Source organism: Mus musculus, chromosome 8 (assembly GCF_000001635.26).
Source record: "Mus musculus strain C57BL/6J chromosome 8, GRCm38.p6 C57BL/6J".
Taxonomy (NCBI): Eukaryota; Metazoa; Chordata; class Mammalia; order Rodentia; family Muridae; genus Mus; species Mus musculus.
In genome coordinates, this window is record NC_000074.6 from 13,582,388 (window position 1) to 13,607,799 (window position 25,412).

At 51.4% G+C, this 25,412-nt stretch overlaps 1 protein-coding gene and 1 long non-coding RNA gene across 5 annotated transcripts in view; one reads left to right on the plus strand and one right to left on the minus strand.

Moving 5' to 3' along the window:
* The window catches only part of Rasa3 (RAS p21 protein activator 3), a 110,370-nt gene that overhangs the window by 15,170 nt on the left and 69,788 nt on the right, over nt 1-25,412 (minus strand). For both annotated transcript variants that reach the window (NM_009025.2, XM_006508734.2), the window contains 12 exons: nt 23,475-23,569; nt 15,827-15,903; nt 13,422-13,502; nt 12,948-13,020; nt 9,617-9,693; nt 7,815-7,919; nt 6,477-6,633; nt 5,565-5,713; nt 4,487-4,601; nt 3,287-3,361; nt 2,526-2,649; nt 1,363-1,469 (listed from right to left, as the gene is read on the minus strand). In NM_009025.2, the coding sequence (NP_033051.2) occupies nt 1,363-1,469; nt 2,526-2,649; nt 3,287-3,361; nt 4,487-4,601; nt 5,565-5,713; nt 6,477-6,633; nt 7,815-7,919; nt 9,617-9,693; nt 12,948-13,020; nt 13,422-13,502; nt 15,827-15,903; nt 23,475-23,569 (1,235 nt within the window). The remainder of the gene's footprint in view (nt 1-1,362; nt 1,470-2,525; nt 2,650-3,286; nt 3,362-4,486; nt 4,602-5,564; nt 5,714-6,476; nt 6,634-7,814; nt 7,920-9,616; nt 9,694-12,947; nt 13,021-13,421; nt 13,503-15,826; nt 15,904-23,474; nt 23,570-25,412) is intronic.
* Nucleotides 1,464-10,006, plus strand: Gm34795. Of its 3 annotated transcripts, none has more exons than XR_003947359.1 (5): nt 1,464-2,007; nt 2,689-2,778; nt 7,130-8,954; nt 9,057-9,161; nt 9,464-10,006. It is a non-coding gene; the product is annotated as a predicted gene, 34795 (long non-coding RNA). The 3 variants fall into 3 exon arrangements; XR_003947360.1 differs by having other exon boundaries at nt 2,693-2,778; XR_378738.2 differs by lacking the exon at nt 1,464-2,007 and having other exon boundaries at nt 2,644-2,778.

Below are 25,412 nucleotides of genomic sequence, written 5' to 3' on the forward strand. Positions count from 1 at the left end.
GGACGAGAGAGATGTGGTTTTGTTCTGTAGAAGAGCAACTGTTAATCCCGGAATAAGGTAATACACTGAATGGCACTGTCTAAAACCTACCATGGCGTGGAATATATGCACCAGTAAAGATTTGAGAAGATCAGTGCTGCCTGGGGCCTGATTCATCAAGACCCCAGGTTCCTAGTATTGCTAGCTGAGAATCTCTGCCTGATATGACAAGGGTTCTCTCAAAATTAGAGCAGTCCTGCAGATCACTATAGGCCTAGCTGGGGGCCCACAAACCTTGCTAAGGATGTCTGCAGCTTTGCTGTGGCTTGGAGGGTGTGGTGGTTTGAATACACTTGGCCCAGGGAGTGGCACTATTAGGAGGAAGTGGCCTTGTTGGAGGAAGTGTGTCACTGTGTGTGTCCTATGCTCAAGCCCCACCCAGTGCTGAAGAGACCCTCTTCCTGGCTGCCTAAGGAAGACAGTCTTGTCCTGGCTGTCTCAGCTCCTTCTCCAGCACCATGTCATGCTTCATGCTTCCCACTGTGATGACAACGGACTGAACCTCTGAAACTGTTAGCCAGTGTCAACTAAATGTTTCCTTTATGAGAGCTGCCTTGGTCATGGTGTGCCTTCATAGCACTGGAACACTAACTAAGACAGAGGGTTTAACTTAAACCAAAGAAAGCTCCAGCAGGTCTTGTTGTGAGGCCCTAGCAGGGGGCTATTCTCCTACATCTTGCCTCGGCCAGGCACTTATCCATTGCTCTGTTAGAAGTCTATGCCCTGCCCAGACAGGGCTTAGCTATGGCATGTGCACCTAAGTAGACGGGGGTGCGGGGGACACTAATAGAGAGCATCAGGTAAGACCCTGGGCAGACATGAATTATTATATAAAACGATATTAAATGGAGGTTGGAGAGACATTTAGTTGGTAAAGTGTCATACAAGCGTGAGTTTGATCCCCAGCACCCATGTGAGAAGTGGAACACAGTAGTGTGCACTTGTATTGAAGGGGTGGAGACAGACAGGGCCCTGCAGCTCACTGGCTAGTCGGTCAAGCCTAACTGGCGAGCTCCAGATCCCAGTGAGGGACTGTGCCTCAAAAACAAGACAGCTGGGGCATGAAGAAAGAGATCCGAGTTTGACTGTGCATCCCTCCACCAAGATATACCTACACGTACAGAAATGCACAATAAGATAAAGTAGTGTTGATTTTTCCATCAGAGTGAAGCCCAGCCCAGCCTCTCTCCCACTCACAGAAGCATAGCTGCTGAGGGAGGACCAGTTGGCTGAGGGGAACTTACTACTTAAGGACTGGCTGGTTGAGGTGGGCTGCCTAGATGACAAGGACTGGCTGTCTGGCTTACAGGACAACTCACTTACCGTGTGGTGGGGTGTCAGCTGGAAAAGGTTTGGGGACAGGATGGCAGGGGCGAAGAACCTGAGGAAGATGAAGCTGCTCACGGCCGTGTACCTCACATCCAAGTCATCTGAAGCAGACAGGGGACAGTTTCAGTAGGGAAAGAAGCATGGCATATGGGTTCTCATCTTGCTTGACAATTCTCAAGGGCCCCATAGACTTGGCTGAGACTCTATCTCTGTATCTCTTCTGTATCTCCTGATCTCTCTCCTCAGTCCATACATCTCTGTGTTCGGTCACCCCTCTGTCTCTGTATCTTTGTCTATCTCTTTGCCCATTTCTCTGTCTCCTGATCTGGTAATCTCATTATGTCACAAGAGGACACAGTCAGGCAGCTGAAGGTCATAGGTGCAACCTCACTCACCAAGGCCTCCTGAAGATCACTGCTGGGTGGTCTGCTCCCATATGGAGATGATAACTTTTTTGTTTTGGAAACCCCTCCCCCAACCCCCAGCCTTCAGAGGCCTGCGATCTCAGAGCTTTGGGGTCTGCAGGACATCTGAAGATTCCTGTCTCCCAGAGGCTGAACCTGGGAGCAAGGTGCTCTGGCCTGAGACACCTAGCTCCAGCCTGTGTGGCGTAGTCATGGGGGCTCTTTGCTCAGAGTGGTAGGTGTGGGGCCTAGAGAGGTGTAGGTGGGGCAGGAGTTAGGATAGGAAAGGTACTGGGGTATGGGGTTGGAGGTAGTGGGGGCAGCCTGAGAGGTCTGGTCTGGTCTGTATAGGACAGGCTAAGAACTCTGGGGAATATCTTGGTGTGGAGGGAGGCTACCATGAGGATAGGGTGTTGGGGGAGGTAAGGCATTCAGTTTAAGGGGGGGCTGTGGGGAGGGCATCTCAGCTTCTCCAGGAGCCAGCACGAGGAACAGGTTGAAGAAGAGGGTCCCCAGGAAACCTCTTCCCAGATCCCTGACACTTGAAGTTCTTGGTAAGGGAAAGGCCCCCAGGGGGTTGGTCTTCTTAGCAAGGCAGTAACTTAGAATTCATGACCCCATCGAGAAAACATACAAAGGCAGTTAGTTCTGGGAGGCCATGTTTACACTGGGGGATTCTGAGCCAAGATGGTGGGCGTGGCTGAGCTCATTCCCTAGCTCAGCCCACCCCTTAGCTCAGCCAGGCTGGCTCACCTTGGAAGCGCTTGGCAGCCGCCTCCCGCAAGGAGAAAAAGATGTCACACATGACGGTGGGGCAGCTCACCCCGGACTTGGTGATGACAGTGAAGATGCGATCCACATACTGCCTCAGGCTCTCCTGCAAGAGTGGGACAGTTAGACCCCGTGTCTCCCCAAGGCAGAGACAGCCTTGGCCATGCCTCGGGATAGCGGAGCCCAGCCCTCCATGATGCTTGCAAACACCCTCTCTGTGAAAGATCCACATCAGGTGAGTAGAGTGACCCATCCCCTGGGTTCTCTTGCCCAGCGTCAGTGAATGTAGACTGAACTTCACTAGGACCCAAGGAACCTGCACTTCTGTTTGAAAGCATGAACCCAGTAAAGTCTGGTCTGTAAGAACTCCTAAGAGGACATTAACACATGACAGTCTCTCAGGCAGCCTGACACACTTCATATGAAGACGCTTGCTTGTCCCAAGCTGAGATGTGGCGGAGTTCATGGGCTGGGGCTGGGCCCTTGGGAGACAGTGGGAGCTGTAAGAACTTCTAAGAGGCAAGTGAGAGCAGCAGTGGAGGACAGGTAGGAACAGGGCATCCGATGACAACGGTTCTGTGAGCTCAACACTGGACTCACAGCCAAGAGTCAGGTAAGCGGCTTAGGGCCCAACTATCCCCACCCTGACTGGGATCTTCAAACAGTGTCCACACGGCCATGAGCAGAACCCCCATCGGGTGACCGGCCTTGGGAAGTGCCCCAGAACAAAGCAGGTGCCTTACCATGTTGTTCTCGAGGTTTTCGCCGTCTTTCAGTTTCACAGGGTCGATCTCACAGGACTTGTGGCTCTGGCAGATCTGGAAGAGCGTTAAGAGGTGCTGCACGAGGCGGCCAGATGGAGCCGTGGATGGCTTCCCGAGGAAGCTGGCCCTCCTGGAGGCAGCTTCCACAATGGTTGCTGGACAGCTACAGGCATGGGGAAGTATCGCTAGACTTGGGCTGGGCTGCAGCTGCCTTAAGGACCATTCTTGACCCCACAGAGCCCCCACGTGATCCCAGAGTCCCGTGAGGTCCCACAGAATGGACAGTTGCTCCTACATGAATTGCTGGGAGGGACCAGTGAAGCACAGAGGCAAGGCCAGGAAGCACAGCCCTCCCTCTGTCCTAGCCAGGCAGTGGGCATTGCCCCAGGGCCGCAGCACTTGGTTTACTGGTGAAGAGATGCCTCAGAGGTTTAGGAACATTCCTCCTCTCGAGTGCTGCAAGGGTTCTGCTCATAGGTGAATCACTATTCTAGTTTACATTTTCACACAAAGTAAAGAACCTGCTTTTCACAACCCACCTTACTGGAAAGGCATCCAACAAAAGTCATGTGAGGGGTGGAGTTATGAGAAGGGAGTTTGGATATAAAAGACACTATGTCTACCCATCTATATATAATCTATCTATCCATCTACATATGATCTATCAATCATCTCTATGTATCTATCCATCATCTATATCTATCCTATCATCATCTGTCAATCATCTCTATCTATCAATCATCTCTATCTATCTCTATATTATCTATCATCTATATTTACCTATCCATTATCTATCATCTATCAATCATCTATATCTATCTGTCTCTATATTATCTATCTATCCATCTATCACCTATACCTATCTATTCATCTATATATTATCTATTATATATCAATCATCTATATTTATCTATCTCTACATTATCTAATCATCTCTTATCTATTCATCTATATATTATCTATCATCTATCAGTCATCTCTATCTATCAATCATCTATATCCATCCTTCCATCAATCTATTCATATCCATCATCTACATCCATAAATCCATTCGAAGGCAGAGAGGATTCTGGGATACATACAGCATGTCCTCTATGAGAGCTAATGAGGTCCCTGTGGATAGCTCTGTCTCATATAGAAGCCCCGATCACCATGCTGAAGTGACCAGGGCTATCTCACCTCCTCAATGGTGGGCTTCAGGGTCACATGGAGATAGTGCATGCCTGCCAGCTTCATCGTCTCATCTATGCACTTGGATGTCAGTGAGTTTCCTCGGAAGATGGTATTGGGGTCCCTGGAAAACAGCAATGGGGTGATATCTGCCTTGTCACGGCACGAAGGGAGCAAAGTCTCCTGAGTGGGGCCACTGAGTGGGTCATGGATGCTGGCTGGCAGGGGCTCTGTGGGAAATGCTCTATCTCAACAGTTCTTCTGCTACTGATGTGCAGAGCTGGATGGACCAGCAAAAGCCCCAGACTGCAAAGCCAGGTCATCACTGGCTGCTGATCAGCACAGCCCCTTCACTCTGGTTCCTTCCTTATCAAGGGCATCTTGGGATAAACCTTGCTATTCCGGGGGGCAGGGGAAGAACATCCAGTAGTGGGGATCTCCAGGGAAACTTGGAGCTCACCAGGGATGACAGAACTGGTCCTTGAAGCCTGGGACCCAGTCTACCCCCTCCCCACCCTTTCTGGATCTTTCCAGAAATGCTACCTTCTGAGAGGACCAATAAGGAAATCTGTTAAAGAGGGTCAGAGACCTGTTTGGCTCCTGAAGAGCCTGACACCCTCACTTCCTACCAATGCTGTGCACAGATGCAGTTTAGGATGGCTACTTTTGAAGTCTAACCACTGGGTACCCAGGGGCCCAGCTTCCCATCCAGGATATAGACAGGTGGGGGGCAGCAGAGTCAAGTGGAAGGTACAAAGAATGGGAGTGGATCTCTGTATGAGGCTGGGGTACAGGGAAAGCAGCATGGAGGTAGGAGGAGCGTGAGGTGGATGGGGCATGAGGTGGGAGGGGCATGAGCTGGGAGGAACAGGAGGTGGGAGGAGCAGGAGGTGGAAGGGGGCATGAGGTGGGAGGAGCATGACGTAGAAGGGGCATGGGGTAGGAGGAACATGGGGTGGGAGGAGCATGGAGTGGGAGGGACATGGGATGAGCATGAGGTAGAAGGGGCTTGAGGTGAGAAGAGCAGGAGGTGGGAGGGGTCCGAGGGGGAGGGGCGTGAAGGGGTGGGGCAGCAGGGCGAACTCACTGGGTCCTCTTCACCTCTGCGCTAGCGATGGCACTGATGAAGGGCACTACCCTGCCATAGTGCAGCAGGAGCCGTACCAGCGGGATGGCTGCCTCTTGCTTGTCTCTGCACACCTCACCCAGGATGTGAGCTGCTGAGGCTGAGACAGGCTGGGCAGAGGGGCAGGATGAGCAGTGAGCACATGATGTGGTACCCACCCTCAGCAGGCTGTGTCCCATCCACAGGCTAGCACCTGGTGACTCCAGACCTTCACCCTATGGTCACATACATGACAGCACAGGGAGGCCAACCTGTAGAGGGACTCACCCCTTCCGTGGGTTCCTTTCCATCTACTAAATAACCCATGGCTCTTTGCCGAGAAACTCACACCTATGAAAATCTGTGTTAACACCCCTAGTGCAGAGGTTCTCAACCTTCCTAACACTATAAGCATTCAATACAGGTCCTCAAGTTGTGGTGATTCCCCCACAACCATAAAATTATTTTCGTTGCTACTCCGTCTAACTGTAATTTTGCTACTGTTACGAACTGTAAGTATCTGATATATAGGATATCTGTTATGCGACCCCTGTGAAAAGGTCATTTGATCCTTAAGGGGTCACGACCCACAGGTCGAGAACCACTGCTCTAGCGTGCCCTTGCCAGTGCAAGTGTGGCACAAGCGCACTCCCACCAAATCCCCAATCCAGCAGGGCACTAGAGTTGGAACAGTCTGAGTAGGCCAGGCTCCTGCAGCTATAACTGGAGAGGGCTAAGTGTCACATGCACAGCAAAATGGGCACAGGCACACCCAGACATTGGAAACAGGGTGGCAAAGGCTCAGTATGCTTCGCATAGGCAGAACCTGACAGGTGGCATACAGAGTAGGTCTGTGGAGCGGAGTTTGGGCCAGTAAATACGGCTAACACACACCTCCACATCTGCAGACTTCAGTAACAGGTCACGCAGTGGGCTGTAGTACTCAGAGGAGAAGACATGGTCTTCTGTATAAACGACATTTAACCTCAGAGACCCCAAGTCATCTGGCTTCAGGCTCTTATTGCCGTTGTCTCGGGGCTGGAGGAAGTACCTGGGAAGGAAGGACGTGGGTCAGCAGGTAAGGGCAGGGTCCTCCCAGGGAGGCCCAGTGCCCTGCCCCTAGACAGCTTCTGCTGTCACCAATGGGTCTCAGGCAGAAAGACGAGGCTCCATGGCCATTCTCCAGGATATTATGGGGGCATGGCCACTGGAGCGTTTCCTGTAGAAGAACCATAGACATACAGGCTGAGCGGAAGCTGAAGCAGGAGGGATGAGGGAGGGACTGGGAAAGAGAGGAGCTGCTAGGAGAAGATAAGGCCGGGAGGCCAAGACCTCTGTAGTCAGCATTCTCAGAGGATAGCGCTCCCATACCATGGCGTTGCTCAGAACAAATGGGGACCATTTTCACACAAGTGTGGTTCTCACAAGAGAAACCTGGGTTGTGCTGGTCTGTATCACTGCAGTACATTCTGATCACCCCCTCTCCCTCCCCCCTCTATCTCTCTGTCTCTCTCTCTCTCTCTCTCTGTCTCTCTGTTCCTGGCCAGGCGGCTTGTCATTGGCTGAGGTGGAGCCCTGTGTCCTAGAACCTGGCCATGGAACTAGCAAGGGAACTTTGTAGAATTAGAAGTCAATTTCCTGGGACAGGAGTCTACGTTAGTGCCCTCAGAGTAACCCTTGGCATGGGACACAGGACAACAGGACACCGGACAACAGGACACTGGGACCCATGTGCTTCACATCTTTAAAGAAACAAACATGGGATACAGTGAAGATGCAGAGTGTCTGGAGGAACCAGAAATAAAGTCATGAGAAGGAAGAAGAAAGCAAGCTTTATGAGAATCTTGGCAGACTCCAAAACAAGAGAAAGTTTGTCTGAAGAGCTATAAAGACCCACAACACCTCACAAACCGGCCCTGAGCAGGGACCCTGGACAGTGAGGAAGACCATCCCCAGCAAAGCATCCACTTAGACGGCTGACACGCTCTCCCAGAAGAGGCCCAAAGCTGCTCCAAGTTCTAAAACTTGCTTTTAACCCTTCTTATGCCCTTCCCTTCAGTATGGTCAGCTCTGTCTGCTGAGTGTTACCCACTGTAAGAGCAGAAGCTGGTCAGCAAGCCAAGCAAAGTAGGAGCAGGCAGTGGTCGGTTAGGGTCAAAGATTGGCGTGGCACAGGGTCCTCTGCGCAACTACCCTGCCCTCCCCGCCTTGTACCTTGGATTGCACACTTACCAGGCTTCATAAGAGCTCGAGTGTCGCAGAATCTTGAGAGGAAGCCTCAGTTCCCCGAGAAACTCATCCCCAAACTTCAGGTTGCTGGCGTTCCAGAGGTCAACTCTGAAAGAGACCAGCAAGTGACATTCAGTTCTCCCCAAGCAAGGTCACCTGGTGGGCAGGGGCAGAGGGACCCTGCTTCCCAGTGCGGGCAGGCAGCAAAGGCCTCCTGTTCTCAGAGTGTGCCAGTGAAGGCTTTCACTGAGAGCAGGTGAACCGGGATGCAGTATGGAGCAGAGGTTTTGATTCTCAGTGCAAGGCACTAGCAGTGGGCAGATAGGATTCCTGAGTCTGGGAGCCAGTGGGGACCCCCCCCCAGCTCAGTCTGTAGGAGGGAACTACTGAGGGTCACTACCTATGACAGAGCCAAATAGCTGTTCCATTCTTGGTTATGACCTGGGTCCTTTCACCTAGCAGTAACCCAAGGTCCCTAAGCAAGCATCAGATATTTGCTAAGGCCTTGGCTCTGCCCTAGATGTTCCTGTGGGCCCAGCACACAGAGTAATAGAGATGTCACAGGCCTGAGCAGTTGCCCACAAGACAAAATAGCAAGCCAGGGCAGATGCTATACCTAAGACACCCGATAGTCCTTCTTTGAAAACTTAAGAGCCCTCCCTTTGTCTCTAACAACCACTAGACTGTAGGGTGTGAACTATGATCAAGGTCTACCCTCTGGAGGGCCTGCAGCTGGGCCACAAGCTACACAGTCTGCAGCCATGGCAGCATCCATTGCTTCTGGGGAAAATGGGTCACTCAGGGATCCTCTTTCCCCAAGAGAATTCTCCTTATTCTCTCAGATTAGGGGTTGAAAACCTGCACTGGAATATCAGCTGGTTGGGCGCATGGTATCCGCCCCCACTAATGGCTCAGTTCACAAACAAGGTTCACAGCCAGAGAGCTGAAAGTCTCATAAGGTTCTACCATGCCTTGGCTATTAGGGCACTGCTATGGAAAAGGACGTTGTAGAAGACTGAGCTGTCCTTCAGTCATCTTTGCCAGTCTTTAAGAGCACACCCGCATGGCCGCTGGCTTCGCTGAAGATATGTATGTGTGAACCCACCCCCTATGATGAAGGGTCCTGCTGGCAAGCTTGATCATGTACGCCCAGCATGTTCCCCCAAATAACTTAGATGGATCTAGGAATCCACAGGGGGAGGATGTGGTGCATACCAACCTTGACAGAAGACTTGGTTTCTATAGCAACAGGGCATGAAGACCCACACAGGACCCATACAGGACCCAAAAGCAATCAGTAACATCAGAGGAGATGGCTCTGCGGGGGTAACCAAAGCCTCAGGGACTCATGTGAGACTCTTCTCAGAAAACAGTCTGGAGGATTGATTCTGCTGGGTGGCAGCAGAGTTTCCCATAGGGCAGTGCGGAGGAGGAGGGGGAGGAGGGAAGGAGGGGGAGGAGGGAGAGGAGGGGAAGGAGAGGGAGAAGGAGGAGAAGGAGGAGAGGGAGAGGGAGGAGGAGGAGAAGGAGTGGACGAAGGGGGAGGAGGAGGAGAAGGAGAAGAGAGAGGAGGAGGAAGGGAAGGAGGAGAGGGAGGAGGAGGATCGCCTTGTCCCATGGCTGTTTCTAAAACTAATCCTAGACCTTTGCAGGTAGCAAGTACAGGGGGTGTAAAAACTAGGACTGGAATGAGACCCCCAGGCGGCTGTTGCTGTGATGTGCCGGGGCAATCTCCATAGTTTGGAACCCGTTTAAGTGACTGACCTTCACTGCTTGGATGCTATCACTTTCTGTAAGACACTCACCGGATTTCAAGTTTGTCCACGTCCTCTTCCTCAAAGTCAAAGTGGGACTTTTTGCTGTAGCTGCAGGGTCTGGTCACCTGCAGTCAGATGGGAACGAGTGACGTCAGACTCCTCGGCCAGGCAGCTGGGAGCACACAGCCTGGCATCCCAGTCCGGGAAGGACCGTACCCCTTGCCCACCCCTGAGAATCGGAGCTGAGAGTTTCTAGACTGGAAAGTTGCCCCAAGGCCATACTGAGCTGCGGCAGAGGCTGGTTTCTCAGGAGAAGGCAGGAACCTGTGAGTGGAGGTAGCTTCTTCCATCTCTAAACTGTTCATGACCCTGCAGGCCCCAAGGCTTCTTGTCCTAATGTCACGCGGCAGGAAGCTAGATATACAGGGCAGTAACCTAGGCTCTTAAGAGTTTCCTTTATACTCTCAAAAAAATATGGACAATGCAACCCCCCGTCCCCCACCGTCCTACAACAGTGCTCAGTTCACTGTGGTGGTCCAACCTGTCTTCCAACCTCAGCAAGACGTTCTGGGGAGTTTACACTCTGCGACAGGTTGGAAATATAACACCCTTTACAGCTGACAGTTCAGATTGTCAAGCACCTGGAACACAACAGGCAGAGGAGGCCTGATGACCTCTCATGTTTGCCCCACGCACAAAGCTCGATTCCTAGCACCATATTAACACATCGTGATGACTGAGGCCCGTGACCACAGCATCCAGGAGGTGGAGGCAGGGGGATCATAAGTTCAGAGTCTCCTCAGCTACACAGTGAGTTCAAAGCCAGCCTGACTTACACAGAGAACTTATCTAGAATTAGTAATGACAATAATAATCAGGGCTGGATCTGGAATTCGGGCTACGAGTAACGGCCAAGGGGATGGCTCTGCTTTGACCATTTAGTGTGCGATGCTGCCTCGCACAGCATCCTTCGCAAGGAGCGGAGGGAAGCTTTCTGCTCAAAGCTCTACTCTCGAACTGACACTAACATTCCTTAACCACGAGCTTTAATTTACTAGATGATGAACAAACACCAAAGCCACTTGCCTCCCTCCTGAACACTACCCCTAAATGTCTCGACTGCTCCTCTCAGAAACACCCATCGGATGCAGTGGTCTTCCTACACCAACCTGTCCTGGTACCAATCTGCCCCTACCTCCCCCGCGTCTCCTCTCTCAAGATGTCAGCATGGCCCACAGTGACTCTCAGAGAAGCATGTCCTATCTCAGCCTTGGATATCCCTGAAGTGTCACCTCCCCAGGCAGGCTCCGGGCTTCCAACCACCCTCTCTCCCCAGCAAGGAGGACCCTAAGGGAAGCCTAGGAGAAAACTGATGGGGAAGCTACTTCCTCCTAACATGCACTCTATGAGGGGCTACACAGTCGGTCAGGCAGTTAACTTTCCTCCCATGCCCCCCCAAATCTGTCTCCAGCTTAAGTCAAACAGTGATTTCAAGCCCTGCTAAGTCTTGTAAGCTGGGTGTAGCTGCTGAGTCACAGGACGGAAAGATTGACAGCAGCAACAGCAGCACCTGGAGTCTGAAATGGGAGGGGCAGGGGCCCCGCCTGCCTTTGGCAGTCTTATAGGTGCCCACGACGTGGTTCTCAAGCTTCTCCAAGACACTGAGTTAATCCTATGTGCTGGAGCTCATGTCTCTAGCAAGTAAATTGGCCACACACAGCGCCAAAATGCAGGGTCTCACACGGTAGGTACACGGTAGAAATGAGGTTGCCACCAGAGCAGATATGGTTTTAGAAGAGTCTGCCCTCGCTCCTACCATACCCTAACAGCCCAGTGGAGGTACTTCAGGGGCCTCAGACAAGGACAGACACTGCTGGCTTTGATTTTCAAAACCTACTAAACTGATATTTTCTGACCGCAAGTTCATGCATAGCGGGAGAGCCTGCGGTTGGAGTGAGCGCCCACTGCCTTGTCCCGCTCTGTGAGCTCTCCGACTGCCTGTATGGAAAGGGTTTCCTAGCCACACAGTGGTGGAGTACTACTCCCCACCACTGCTCCCCGCACCCCTCAGGCCGTAGACCTGCCTTCAGGCCTCTTGCTCCCTGCTTCCACCTAGCCTCCATTACAGAGGAGTTCATGGGATTGGCTCTGAAGATTGTCCACTGTTCTGACTCCTAACTTGATCCCACAGCACCCTTGATTATGCAGAATTACAGAGTCCCCATGGCTCTGACAGGACCAGTCTCAGGTCAGGAGCCCCACTCAGGCTACTCAGGAACCCACACTTGAGAAGCCCCACCCTCTGCAGCACTATAGCAGGCCTCCATGCCACCGAAGCTGTGTGGCTTTTTTTTAAAAAATCTATTAACTGTGTTTTTGTATCTGTGCAGTGTGTGTGTATGTGTGTAGGTCAAAAGTTGCTGTAGGATGTCTTTCCTCAACTGATCCTCACTGTTATTTTTGAGACAGGGTTTCTTTTCACTGATTTGGCTAGCCAATGAATATCAAGGACCCACCTGTCTCCTCACCCTAAGAACTAGAATCACAGGCGTGCACGCCCATACCTGGATTTTTAGTGGGTTTTGGGGACCTGAACTCAGGTCTCTATGTTTGCTTGTCCAATACTTTACTGACTGGGGCACCCCCCACCCCCCCACCCCCGGCATCCCACACTTCTTAAAAATTAAGGTCTAGCTATTTAACATCCCTTAATCTAAAAGTGGCTATGTAGACCAGTCTGTCTTTAAACTTGTGGCGATTTTTCTGAGTGCAAGGGAGTTACAGAGTTGGACCAGCATGTTATGGACAGATCACCATAACATGAGGCTATGAGCCACCTCCATCTTTCCCTTTCCCTCCTCCTGTGTGGTAGGCTCTGAAGGTGGGAACCGAGGCTTTGCTTGTCTCCCCAACCCCCCCAAACCTGGTGCTGAAGCACAAACAACAGGCACCAAGGCTGAGAGGAGCCTCCAGCCTCACCCTTCTTGACTCGCCCGCTCTGGTTCCGAGAGGCCCCAGGGTGCTCTGGGCTGAATCACTTCCCCTTTTTTTGCTCAAACCCTCACGTTTCCGGAGAAACGAACCTCGCCCTGCTTGGGGAAGCTGTGGTGAAGCACAAGCCTCAAAGCCAAACAACCCAACCCTGTGTCCTGGTAACTGTGACTCGGCCATTCCATCTGCCTCTTCTGACTGGAGCCAGATGGCTCAGGAAGAGACACTTGGCTTTGGTCTCCTGAGACTGAGGGAATCTCTAAGGGAACCAAATGCCATCCAGATCCGAGGCTCCCTGGGCTGGGCCAGGACAGCACCCGAGACACAGTCATGTGACTTGCTCCGGGTCTCTGCTGAGGCTCAAGGTTCTTCCCACCGAAGCACCGACCTCAAAATAAAACACCTCGTCAAACTGGGGGTTGTTGGTTTTCTTCTTCACCTTCGTTTTCTTTGCTTCAGACCTGTAGTGAAGAAAGGAAGGATTGGTTGGGAGAAAGAAAAAAAAATGGCCGTCAGCTCCAGATGGGTTTGAAACCAAGCTGTCAAGCATACAGTTGTTTACCACCTTTATTTATCTCGCAAGTATTGTCTCTCTCCACTCCCAGATGGTATGTAAAGCAGGGACCTTTTCTGAGCCCAAAATACCCAGTACAAGGCTCACAAAGGCTTTCCGGGAAACAAAGACAGTTTACAGCAATAAACCTATAAATCTATAAAACACATCCTACTTCAAAGTATACCTGCCCTCCCGTTAAAAAAGGTGCCAACCTCTTGGCTCCAGGGCTTTACCCCGCCCCCACCCCCCAGCCCCCATAACCCAGAACTGAAACTGGCAGGGCAGGGCATCAAAGGGACAACTTGCCTGAAGGGTCCGGCCAGCGTCACTGTGGCGTAAGGGTCACACTGCCCGTTCACAATGGGGAGACCCTGGCACTCGAAGATGCTGAGACACAGAAGACAGTGGTCAGGGAAAGGATGTGCCAAGCCAGTACTTACCGGGCCAGGTGTGCTATAGCCTGGCAAGTTCTGGCAAGAATGTGGATCAGCAGTTACCAAATGCTGCCGAAGGACAGGGGTCCAAGCAGGTGGCCTTCATCAAACTACGTCTTAGGGTATCGAGCCCTCTGGCTACCACCATCACAGCCTCTCCAAAGCACCTAGGTGACAGACAGCTAAGTACCAGCGTGTCACCCAGGGCCAGCACTGCCCTCTGCTGCTCAGAGGCCTGCACTCATAACTCCTTCATGGGTCCCCTCTTGCCTCCTGGGAGTGCAAGCTCTCAGCCTGGAATCCCACAACTGCCTATAGGCAGGAGATCTACAGTGACGGATCACGGTTGTCTATGTATTTTGACACCAGTATTTGCCTACACCGGCCTGTGAGTTCCGTATCTAGGCTTTCGGCTGACTCTTGGTTTTTAGTTCCCGTCTCCATTGATACTGGCCTTTGAGGCAGATGTTAGCCTCTGTGAAGTTTAGGAGGCTAGAAGAACACTAAGGGTTCCCTGGCTCCGGAGCTGGTGAACTAGCCAAGAGTGGGTGCTGGGGATGAAACGCTGGTCCTCTGCAAGAGCAGCAGATGCTCTTAACCACCAAGCCTTCTGCAGCCCAAATCTGGGATCCTTGAGATCCAGAAGCCATGTTTATCTGGCTTAGAATCAGGGATAGCCCCACACTGTGCACTTGTCTAAGTCCAACTTTTCAGGAATCAAGGTTCACGAACACAGGGCATGTTGCGTGGAAAATTAAATGGTAATCCATGCTACCGCCGTCATGGCACTGGCAGAAAAGTATCTTTCTCCTGCCTCCCATCTTCCTCTCTCCCACCCAGAAGTCCCGCCTCTGTCCCGCCCAGTGATTGGTCCCTTGAAATCTTTACTCATTAGGGGAAGGTTCTGCCACAAGGACATATCTGTGTGAATGAGAATAATAAGAAAACGTCCACCAAGTCTCCAGTCCCGAAAGGAAGAATTGGAAACCCAGTAAGTCCCCAAATCTTGAGTTTAAAGTACAAGAACTGTGGCGTTGTGTGTTTAATAGTCATGGGCTTTGCTCTTCAACTGAACCCTCAAGATGTGCCTTCGCTGAGTTGGTGCGGGGATGTTGAGTTATGGCACCATATTACCAGTGAGGAGCTCAACAGGGAAACACAGTATACGGAGATGTCTCGGAAGGTGGCATCTACACTAATTCCTGACCAAGCCTACGTGGGCAGCTTGGGTCCCACTGCTGCACTGAGGGGTGGGGTTGCTAACCTTCCCTTTTCATCTTTACTGGACAGCTGAAGGCGGCTAGGTGTGTCCAGTGGCCACGGCAGGATTAGTCTCTGACCCCCTTTTCTCAGGATCACTCTCCTATATCTTTATTGCAAACAGACTTTTTCTCTTGGCTGAGGCCTCCTTACAGCTCCTGAAACACAGCCACCACACTCAGGGTAGCGAGATGAAGGCTCAGCCAGTAGCCAGCCGGTTGTCAGTTTCACTGTGGGGTGTTCCTCTGTATTAGGACACAGCACAAGGCCTTAACTGTGGTGGACAAGTCTCTGTTCTTTGTAAGTTGCCTGGCCTCGGGTATTTTGTTACAGTAACAGAAAAACATGGTGGCATTCTTAATCACCAGAGCTCACTTCTACTTGCCCAACCACATGGAAGACTCTCCAAGACACAGCTTGAGTCCCTCGTGGAGGGAGAGGGGGCGCCTCTGAGACCTGAAAGCCATCTTGTTATAGTGGAGTAGCACTTGATAGAAGGAGAGGAAGCAATGAATCTGTCTTGTATATTTAGGGGCATGATATGAAAGGGCAGGTCTCAACTTGGTGTACAGTGCCAGGGTGGAGCCGACCTGAAGTCTGAATGCAAAGTGGAATGTGTCTATCTACATTCCCCTGGAGCCACAGATAGCTATAGAGCCTGCTACCCTTATAGAGGTGCTGCCGAGTGCTCTGCTGCTAAGTCCAGGGATTAACTCTAGCTAGGAGTGACCTCATGTGTCCATACCCACCCACGTGACCTCACTGTTGTTGCTCCAGTCCCCCTGCATGTCTGCTCATTTCTATTTCTAGCTCTGGAAAGCAGGGCCCCCTTCTCAGCTGAAGTGTGGTATGAAGTATGAAGTATTAGTAGGAAGTACGATTGAGTAAGTCAGGCTACCTGCAGGAGCTGCACATCACGCCCGGGGTGGGTAAGCATCAGCTCCAGGGGGGCAGGAGGGATGAGAGAGGCCACCTCTGGAGAAACGCAGTATGTCCTCAGTTCCCCAGGTGACTTACCGTGCAGCGAGTTTGTGGCAGACGACACCAGTGTCCGTAATGACCTCACTTAGTCTCAGCTCCAGGTGGACCTTGCCCTGTAAGGCACAAGGATGGTGTCACAAGCAGACAAGGATTGTGGGAAATCTGTGGCCCTTCAAGTGGCTGGTACTTGTGCCAGAAGGTGCCAGACCTAGAAACTCAGACTTGGAGAGGTAATGGGCTTAAAAGCATAAAAAAAGGACATGTGGACACGCAGACATGTGGCCCCTAGGAATGCTACGAATGCATATGTCCAGGGCATGTTATAGTGAGACCCAGCAGGAAAGACTCTCCCAAGAGGGCTGCGATCTCCATGGGGAGGCCAGAGCATTCAAGTCTCATTCTCCATGAAGTTAATTTTCATGAATGCTTCTAGAAGGGTGACAGGTAGCTGGCAACCCCAACCTCCTTTGTTTATCTCTACACAGTCACACCATGAGGATGAAGAGGGAAAGGCATCAGGAGAGTAGGCCCTGCTCCTTAGCAGTATCCACGTGGGATGTAGGACCTCCCGTGAGATGTGGGACCTCCCGTGGGTTAAGTGCACACAAATGTTAATCCAAGATGCCTGTCATTAGAGAAGGGGAGGCTAAACCAGAAAGTCTCCACGGCCTCTTGCGTAGCTACACTTGGGTGGTTTGCTTTCTGTGACTGCGGGTGTGAAATCCCCACATGAAATGCTTTCAGGAGTGTGAAGATCACACCAACATTCTCACATGTGAGAGGATCACACCTTTGGGCTCCTGAGCCTTCAAACAAGGCCTTGCCTAGGAGAGCCCAAAACTGATACCTTAGTTCACAGTAAAGACATCATACCTGTCTGTCACTGTGAGCTAGACTTTCACCTTATCAAGTGTCATTCTGTGGGGAGCCCCTCAGGGACTCCTCAGTGACCTCAGTTAGGTGTAGCATCCCTTCAAAGACAGTCATGAACTATTACCCTACTAATAGAGAGAGTAGCTACACTTGGGTGGTTTGCTTTCTGTGACTGTGAAATCCCCACATGAAATGCTTTCAGGAGTGTGAGGATCACACCAACACTCTCACATGTGAGAGGATCACACCCACGCTCTCCCGTGTCTTCCTTCTGAAAGCCTTTCCCTTAACCTTTGTGCTTAATTCTATATTCAAATATCTTCATTAAATCCCAGCGCTAGTTCATACTAGCCAGTCCTGAAACGAAATCCTCTTTTGCATCGACGCCACAAATCCTGATTTGACTTGAACTGAGGTCTCTAAATGTCTAGGGACACTCTTTCAGGCTTCTGAGGTGACAGTGAGTTCTGGATCTCCTGCCTTTGCCACCCCAAAATGCTGACATAAGGCGTCTGGGTTGTCTTGGTCAGTTTGACACAAAGTTAGAGAACTACCATTGAGAAATGTCGCCACAGGACTGGGCTGTAGGCAAGCCTATGGAGCATTTTCTTCATCATTGATTGATGGAGGAGGGCCCAGCCCACTGTGGGTCATGCCATCCCTGGGTCTGGCTGTCCCCGACTGTCCCAAGAAAACAGGCTAAGCAAACCATGAAGTGCAAAGAAGTAAGCGGCATCCCTCCATGGCCTCTGAACTGGCTCCTGCCTCCAGGTTCCTGTCCTGGGTGATGAACTGCACATGGTAAGGTAGAATAAACCTATTCCTCCCCAAGTTGCTTTCTGCCATGGCATTTAATCAAAATAATAGGAACCGTAACTAAGACAGAAGGACCATGAAGGTGGGTACCAGCTCTCCCCACGCCGTGTCCCTGCCCTCGGCTGTTTAGTGATGAGGAAACCTCCAAACACTAAGAGGCACAATATCGAGTGAGTTTTGTAGCTCCATATTCCATGACTGTTGGAGCTTGCCGGGTGCTGCAGTGGCCATCCCCGGCCCCTGAAGTTGGCCTTACCACCAGCAGGCCATTTTTAGGACCCAGCTGTGAGCTGTTCAGATGGATGGAGCTCATTTCATCTTTTAGCCTCTGAAAGGCAGAAGCACTGGGGTGAGGTAGATGACCCCACCTCCCACAGCTGATGGCAGCTGCCTTCCTGTTTCCTGTTTTTCCCACACACTAGCGGTGCCCCCAAGACTCAGCACAAACACTCCTCACTAGGGCGGCTCCCACCTCAGTGAGCAGCGGCTTCCGTTTCTAGAGGTCTGGGAGAGGCCAGGAGGAGGTGAAACAGCCGCCACCGCCATGACCCCTCTGCACCATGAAGGTGCTCTAGGCAAGCCTGTGGCCAGAAGTCTCTCTGGTTCTAGCCCTGCACATGATGGGCGTTGCCTATGGGGAGAGGTGTCAGGGTGGAGGCTGGGAGGGGCCTCTTGCCCTGTGGTCAGGTGGTGCACAGCAACCCATCAGGTTTACACCTGTGTTTCAGCCCTCAGAGTCATACTTTCTGTTCCCAGGTCCCATATCTTGGTTCAGTTAGCTCCTACAGCACAGGGTCAGGTGCCTTCCGTCTCTTCAAGACCTGCTGAAGGACAGACAGGTGGCTCCGAATTCACTCTGATCCGAGAGAGAAACATTATTTCATGGCCTGGAAAGGAAGTGCCACAAGTCTTCCCTCCAGCCTTGAGATGAATATCAAGAATGTCCGAGAACAGAGGCGGTGACAGGTGGCCCGGTTCCACTGTATGAGGTCCTGAGAGGAGCTAATCGGAGTTCCTAGACCTTGTCACACAGCAGGGACTACCCTACTGAGTTCGCTGGGGACAAGGGAAGTACCTTCAGCATCATTCATCAGATACATGGGGGGAAAACCAGAGTCCACTCTCAGCACTCACGGGACGGACTAGAAACTGGTAACCAAAAGAAACCCTCCAAATACACGAAGATTACGACTTCCAAATATCACTCTGGTTAGAGAAGTCTTAAGGCAAATTTAAAAGTATTTTTAAATAAATGAAAATGAAAGTACAGCTTAGCAGGATTCGTGGGATGCATGTTCTGGGAAGGAGAAAGACCCGGAATCAGTAAATTAGGACAGAGTTATCCTCCGAAAGCAGAAATAACCAAACACACACACACACACACACACACACACACACACACCAAAAACAGCAAAATCTGAAAAGCAGGAAGTGAGAGGAAATCAAAACCCCAAACAGATCCGCTGAAGAGATCGTTGAAGCGATAGACCTGTAGTCAGGTTACCCAAACAAAAAGAGAAAGACGCAACTTCCCAAGACCTCAGTGAGGGTGTGTCCAACCTGAGCATGCAAAGGAACGCCGCCTGTGCAGCAAGCGGGTTGTGGCCCACTTAACACCGAGGGTGTGTACTTTGGGAAACAATGACTGCCAACGCTGTTATGAAGGGGGCTGTCAAGGCTCCAGGAAGATGGACACAGCTCAGATCTCTGCTTAGTGTCCCCAAAAACTTAACTGGTAACAAAATTTCGAATGTATTGCTGCCTCATGAAACTGAGAGGACTCCTGGCCAGGTCATCATGAGAGGGTGGCTCCTTAAGGGACACTCCCCTCTAAACCATCCCTACCAGCCTGAGTGGTCACTAGGCCAAGGCAGGGAGAAATGTGGAGATGGCTCTAGGTGAGATTTGTGTAGCCAAGACCGGATGAGGCACGCACAAAACAAACAAACAAACAAACAAACAAAAGCAAACAAACCCAGAGGCAGGACTGGGCCAGGGAAGGAAGTCAACACTTTTCTCAGCTCCCATGCTTTCAAAAACCCCAGAGAAAAAAGTGGCCCTTGACCATGGGCAACCACTGGCAACCTTTTATATGATCTGACACTAAAGACACACTCCCAAACACTCTGGGAGAGGTGGCATGCCCACCCCTTCTCTGACCAAGATGGTATTTGCCTGTATGAATGGCAGATCTAGGGTGACATACCATATGTCCTGAATACATTACATGTCCATAACCAGTTCAGAAACACAGATATGGGGTGTTGCAGTAGGGGAGGGGCCAGTGCCATCCTTCTCCATACCATTCAGAACCAGAGGATGCTGGAGGCTGTGGGGCGCCACGCCAGCTGCAGCCCCTGCCTTCCTGACAGGGCCATCCCCGTAGCTGACGAGTCTCTGTGAAGGGAGCAGCAGAAGTGGCTGGTTCTATATAATAAAGCGGCTCATCAAAGACCTCTGAACAGCGTTGGTTCCAGAAGGAAGCAAGACATTTAGCTGTCTTTTTCTCCACTTCTAGTGACACATGGTTTCTCTTGTGGGCCCCGTTCCCTCTGCTGTAATGTGTGATTCCTTCCCACAAATTACAAAACAGGTGGATCCAAGAACCCAAATGCCACTCTCTCTGCCCTTCTAGAAACTGTAAATGTGACATTTTCAAAACAAGCCACAGCTGCGGAGCAAAGATGGCGGTTACCATTTAAAGGTCAGGCTAAGGGGAGGTGCCGCCTCCCTATCTCGGCCACTGTGAATGAAGTTCTAGTGTCACACTCACCAGAGAGGGACCGAGTCCTACAGAGACCTACTTATCCCTCAGCCCAGCAACAGCAGCGAAGACTTATTTTTTTTTAATTATTTTTTTTTGAGATTTATTTCTTTTTACGTATGTGGGGATTCTGCCTGCATGCACTACTGTGTGTCACGTGCATGCAGTGCCTGCGGTAGCCAGAAGAGGGCGTTAAATCTCCTGGAACTGGAGTTATAGTTGGCTGAGGACTACCAAGGGGATGCTGGGCTTTCTTTAATTATTGCTCCATTTCTCCAGCCTTTTCAATTGCCTTTCAGGATCCTAGGTCTCAGACGACTAGAGGGCTGAGGTCAAGATCTATTTTCACTGACATACACGCCAAGCTTCAAGGAAAAATTGAGCTGCCCCAATGATGCCTTAGTCACCTTCCAGCATTGAGAAGAAATCCCCCTCCAGACATGAGATTGACATATGCATCTATACCGATAGCTTTGTGGTGATAAAATGGTTCTGAATCTTGATTGTAGTAGCTGTGATACAAATGTGTACAAGGGCTAAAGTTGCAAAGACATCTACTAGCCCAGCAGTATCAATAACTCACATGGTTAACAGGTATGTAAAATGTGGTTCAGGCCCCCAGCCTAAGGAAGGCAGGGATCCTGACACAGTACAACATTCATGGACCTGTGATGTAACACTCGTCTAACGAGACCGTCCCAAGAGATGAACTCACCTGAGTTCTAAGCAAAGTCGCTGCCTACCCACCCACCCACGCCCTCACTCCTGGCCCAGTGGAGTGGTAGATTCTGAGCCTGGGAACCTGGGTTTAATGGGTTGAAAGAGATCTGGAGAAGGGTAATGGCAAAGAACACAGGAATGCCCACGATGGCACTGAGCTGTACTTAGCAATGGTTAGAGTGGCAAGGTTTATGAGACACTAAAATCCCTGAACAGTGTGTGCATGAACTGCATGCGTGTGCATGTGTGTGTGCATGTGTGTATGCATGTGTGTGCGTGCATGTATGTGTACATGCATGTGTGTGTGTATTCTTGTGCATGTGTGTGCACATGCGCATACAGATGCTTGTGTACCTGTGTGTGCATGTGTGTGTATGTATATGTACATGTATGTGTGTGCTTGCGTGTGCATGCGTGCTTGTGCGTACACTGGTGAGATCAGACAGAATAAGTACACAGTCATGTGACCTGTACCAGCCACGCCTGGGTGCTCACAAATGTTATCCCTCTGAACCGGTAAGCCAGCCCCAATCAAATGTTGTCCTTTATAAGACTTGCCTTGGTCATGGTGTCTGTTCACATCAGTGAAAACCTAACTAAGACAGTTAGAAAGGCCAGGCTAGGGGGGCTTTAGACGGGGAAAAAGATAACATCCAAACTTCCTGGCAATATTCCTGTGGACTTCTGTTTGCAGCGTCCTGTGAACCTGCAGCCATTTAAAAATTCAATGCCTAATAAACAGCAAAGACTTGTTAATGAACTCTAACTCGAGGAAGACTACGCCTGGAAGGGATCTTGCAGCTCTGTGCAGGTGCTGAGCTGACCTTGGCCTTGGGAATCTAAGGAGGAATAAGGCTGAAACTCCTGGCAATGGAGAAGCTTCCTGAGCCAGGGAGGGAAGGGGGACTGTTGCCTTCAGAAAAGGCTCTCCTTTCCTGCCGGAGAACCATGATTGCTTCCGTAGGTGATCGCTGCATTACTTAGCTCCCACGGCACAAGTGGGCCCTTGGGAGGCTGGGTCAATGAATTGGAAATTACATGTGTCCCTCCGTGAGTGAAATTTCTGCATGCTCATTTGCACCGTGGCCATGAGATTCTACTCAGTGCCTCACTTTCTCTTGTGCTGATCTCACTGCCAACTCTACGGGTGGATGACCTTTGGCCTTGACACCCTTGCCCTGTGCTTAGAAAAGCCAGACTGAGGAAGAGAACCTTGAGGATGTGGGGCAGGCAGACTAGCCTCGTCTGTAGTCTTGGAGTCCTAGGACACAAGGATGCACAGCTCAGAGCTTCCCCCGTTAACTGTTAGTAAATTCTTTCTGCTGAGTTCTTTCCTACAACCCGGCTCTTTACAGTATGTCTGTTTCATGGACTTTCCCCAGACTCTATCTACTCAGGATAAAACCAGCATAAACCTCCATATCCCACAATGCACCTAGCACTGCTAGGCTACATGTAAGTCTCCATGGCCTACAAAACCTCTACTTTATACAGATGAGGCTTGCAGAGGCTGACCAACTACCCATGTTACTCCTGAACAGGGGAGCTGAATTCTGTGACCCAGCTCCCAGCCATAACATGGACATAGCAGGCAAAGTGAAAGGTCATTGCAGCTGTCCTTTATCTAAAACCAGGGCTCATGACAAGGGCCACAGTCATAAACAGGTTTGCACCCTGGGCATGTGACACCTGCCATCCCCTCTTACAGGCAATTTTAAGAGTGGCCATGCTAAGGTCAGTGTGATGGTTTATATATGCTTGGTCCAGGAAGTGGCACTATTAGAGGTGTGGCCTTGTTGAGGTGGGTGTGTCACTGTGGGTGTGGGCTTAAGACCCTCATCCTAGCTGCCTGGAAGTCTGTCTTCCACTAGCAGCCTTCAGATGAAGATGTAGAACTCTCAGCTCCTCCTGCACTGTGCCTGCCTGGATGCTGCCCTGCTCCCCTGCACTCCCCCTCCCCATGATAATGGACTGAACCTCTGAACCTTTAAGCCAGCCCCAATCAAATGTTGTCCTTTATAAGACTAGCCTTGGTTATGGTGTCTGTTTACAGCAGTAAAAACCTAACTAAGACAGTTAGAAAAGCCAGGTTAGGAGGTTTTATGCTGCTCATCAAGGGACAGCCATGCCAGGCCTACCTACCTAAGTGCGCATGATCTCTCTATTTCCGTAAGCCGGGTGCTCCGTCCCAGAGGACACACTATGCAGGCACGCCATGGGGTGGTTGGCAGTTCTGTGGCTCAGCTACTCTCTCCAGGAATAGCAGCACTGAGCATGCTACCCAAGTTTACGATTTGCTCTTTGCCGCTTCTTTCCCCCACCTTCTGTATTTTAAAGTTGCTTCCATCTGCCTGACAACGCACACCAGCAGCCAGAGCAACAAACATGACCGAGGAACAGGGCTGCAGAGCTCAGCCACAGAGGTGAAGACGCAGCCTGCTGGCTCCTCTCCATCTCAGGCCCACAGCCTGAGCTTATCTTACCCCAACCCAACCCACGTGCAAATCTCACCTGCACCTCTGAGTCTGCGTCCACGTGCTGCAGCTGGAACCATGTGTCCCTGTTGTGGTACCTCTGCAAGTCTTCCTTCTGGATGGCCACCTTGCCTGGAACACAGGAAGAGAGCAAAGGTCATGGAGGGGAAACCCACAAGAGGTCAAGGGGGCTGGAGCCCCACTCCTTAGTAAGGTTAGACTCGGAGCCTCCAAGCTGCAGAGCGCACTTCACACTGGCTTTGGTCAAGGCTGCAGACTTGCCTGTTCACATAACAGCACTTCCTGCAAGCTATACGGCAGAAGAACCAGTTTTTACAGATAAGCACTCTTCCACCTCGCCTGTACTTAAGTTGCTGCAGCAGGCTGACTATAAGAGAAAGGGGCCAGTCTATTTTCAGCCATTACTGGCCTGTCAGGCTCCCACACAGCAGGTCTGGCTGTCTACCACCTCTGCTGCCACCCTTTCCACAAAATGTAGATGGGAGCAAAACACTACATAGGTTTATGATAATGTGGTAGGAATGTGTGCCTTCTAATAAAAGCTACTGAATGGGACGCAAATGTGCAATCTTTCACTTATATGTCATGTGGCATATGTACGCGTGGCAAGTGGCCATGCACATGTGCCTGAAGGACAGTGGCTGCCACAGGGGCCCTCTTTCCCTCCCCCACCTGGTGGGTGTTCCTTTGATTTTTCCACTATAGGGTCCTGAGGCCTCTGACCGCTGAAGACAGCTACTGTGTGGCTCTTGCAAAACAGACCTTTGTCCCACAGTGGGAGGTGGTTTTTTTTTTTTTTTTTTTTTTTTGTCTCTAGTGAATTATCCCACATGAAACAAAAGTTTCATAAGATCGAGCTTATGTCTGTGGAGAAGGATAACAAAATCCTGCGGCTCTGGGCTCGGCTCTCTCTGGACAGCAGGCTAACCTCTGAAGCTCGAGGCTGGGAGACCTATCTATGTCCTTGCTACCCTGTGCTTCCGGGGCTGACGCCGGCATAGGGGGTGCTGGCCTTTGCAGAATACTCATCCTGACTCCCATTCCTTAGACATCGCTACTAGCATTTGTTTTTGAAGTCCTTCACTCAACTTTTACAAGACTCAAAACATTCAGAAGGAAGAAACATCAAAGCGGCATCTCCCTTCTAAGGTCCAGTATCTCCTGGGGTCCAGCATCTCCCTCCTGGGGTCCAGCATCTCCCTCCTGGCGCCTAGCATCTCCCTCCTGGGGTCCAGCATCTCCCTCCTGGGGTCCAGCATCTCCCTCCTGGGGTCCAGCATCTCCCTCCTGGGGCCCAGCATCTCCCTCCTGGGGTCCAGCATCTCCCTCCTGGGACCCAGCATCTCCCTCCTGGGGTCCAGCATCTCCCTCCTGGCGCCTAGCATCTCCCTCCTAGGGTCCAGCATCTCCCTCCTGGGGCCTAGCATCTCCCTCCTAGGATCCAGCATCTCCCTCCTGGGGTCAGCATCTCCCTCCTGGGGTCAGCATCTCCCTCCTGGGGCCCAGCATCTCCCTCCTGGGGTCAGCATCTCCCTCCTGGGGCCCAGCATCTCCCTCCTGGTGTCCAGCATCTCCCTCCTGGGGTCCAGCATCTCCCTCCTGGGGCCCAGCATCTCCCTCCTGGGACCCAGCATCTCCCTCCTGGTGTCCAGCATCTCCCTCCTGGGGTCCAGCATCTCCCTCCTGGGGCCCAGCATCTCCCTCCTGGGACCCAGCATCTCCCTCCTGGTGTCCAGCATCTCCCTCCTGGGGTCCAGCATCTCCCTCCTGGGGTCAGCATCTCCCTCCTGGGGTCAGCATCTCCCTCCTGGGGTCAGCATCTCCCTCCTGGGACCCAGCATCTCCCTCCTGGGGCCCAGCATCTCCCTCCTGGGGCCCAGCATCTCCCTCCTGGGGTCCAGCATCTCCCTCCTGGGGTCAGCATCTCCCTCCTGGGGTCAGCATCTCCCTCCTG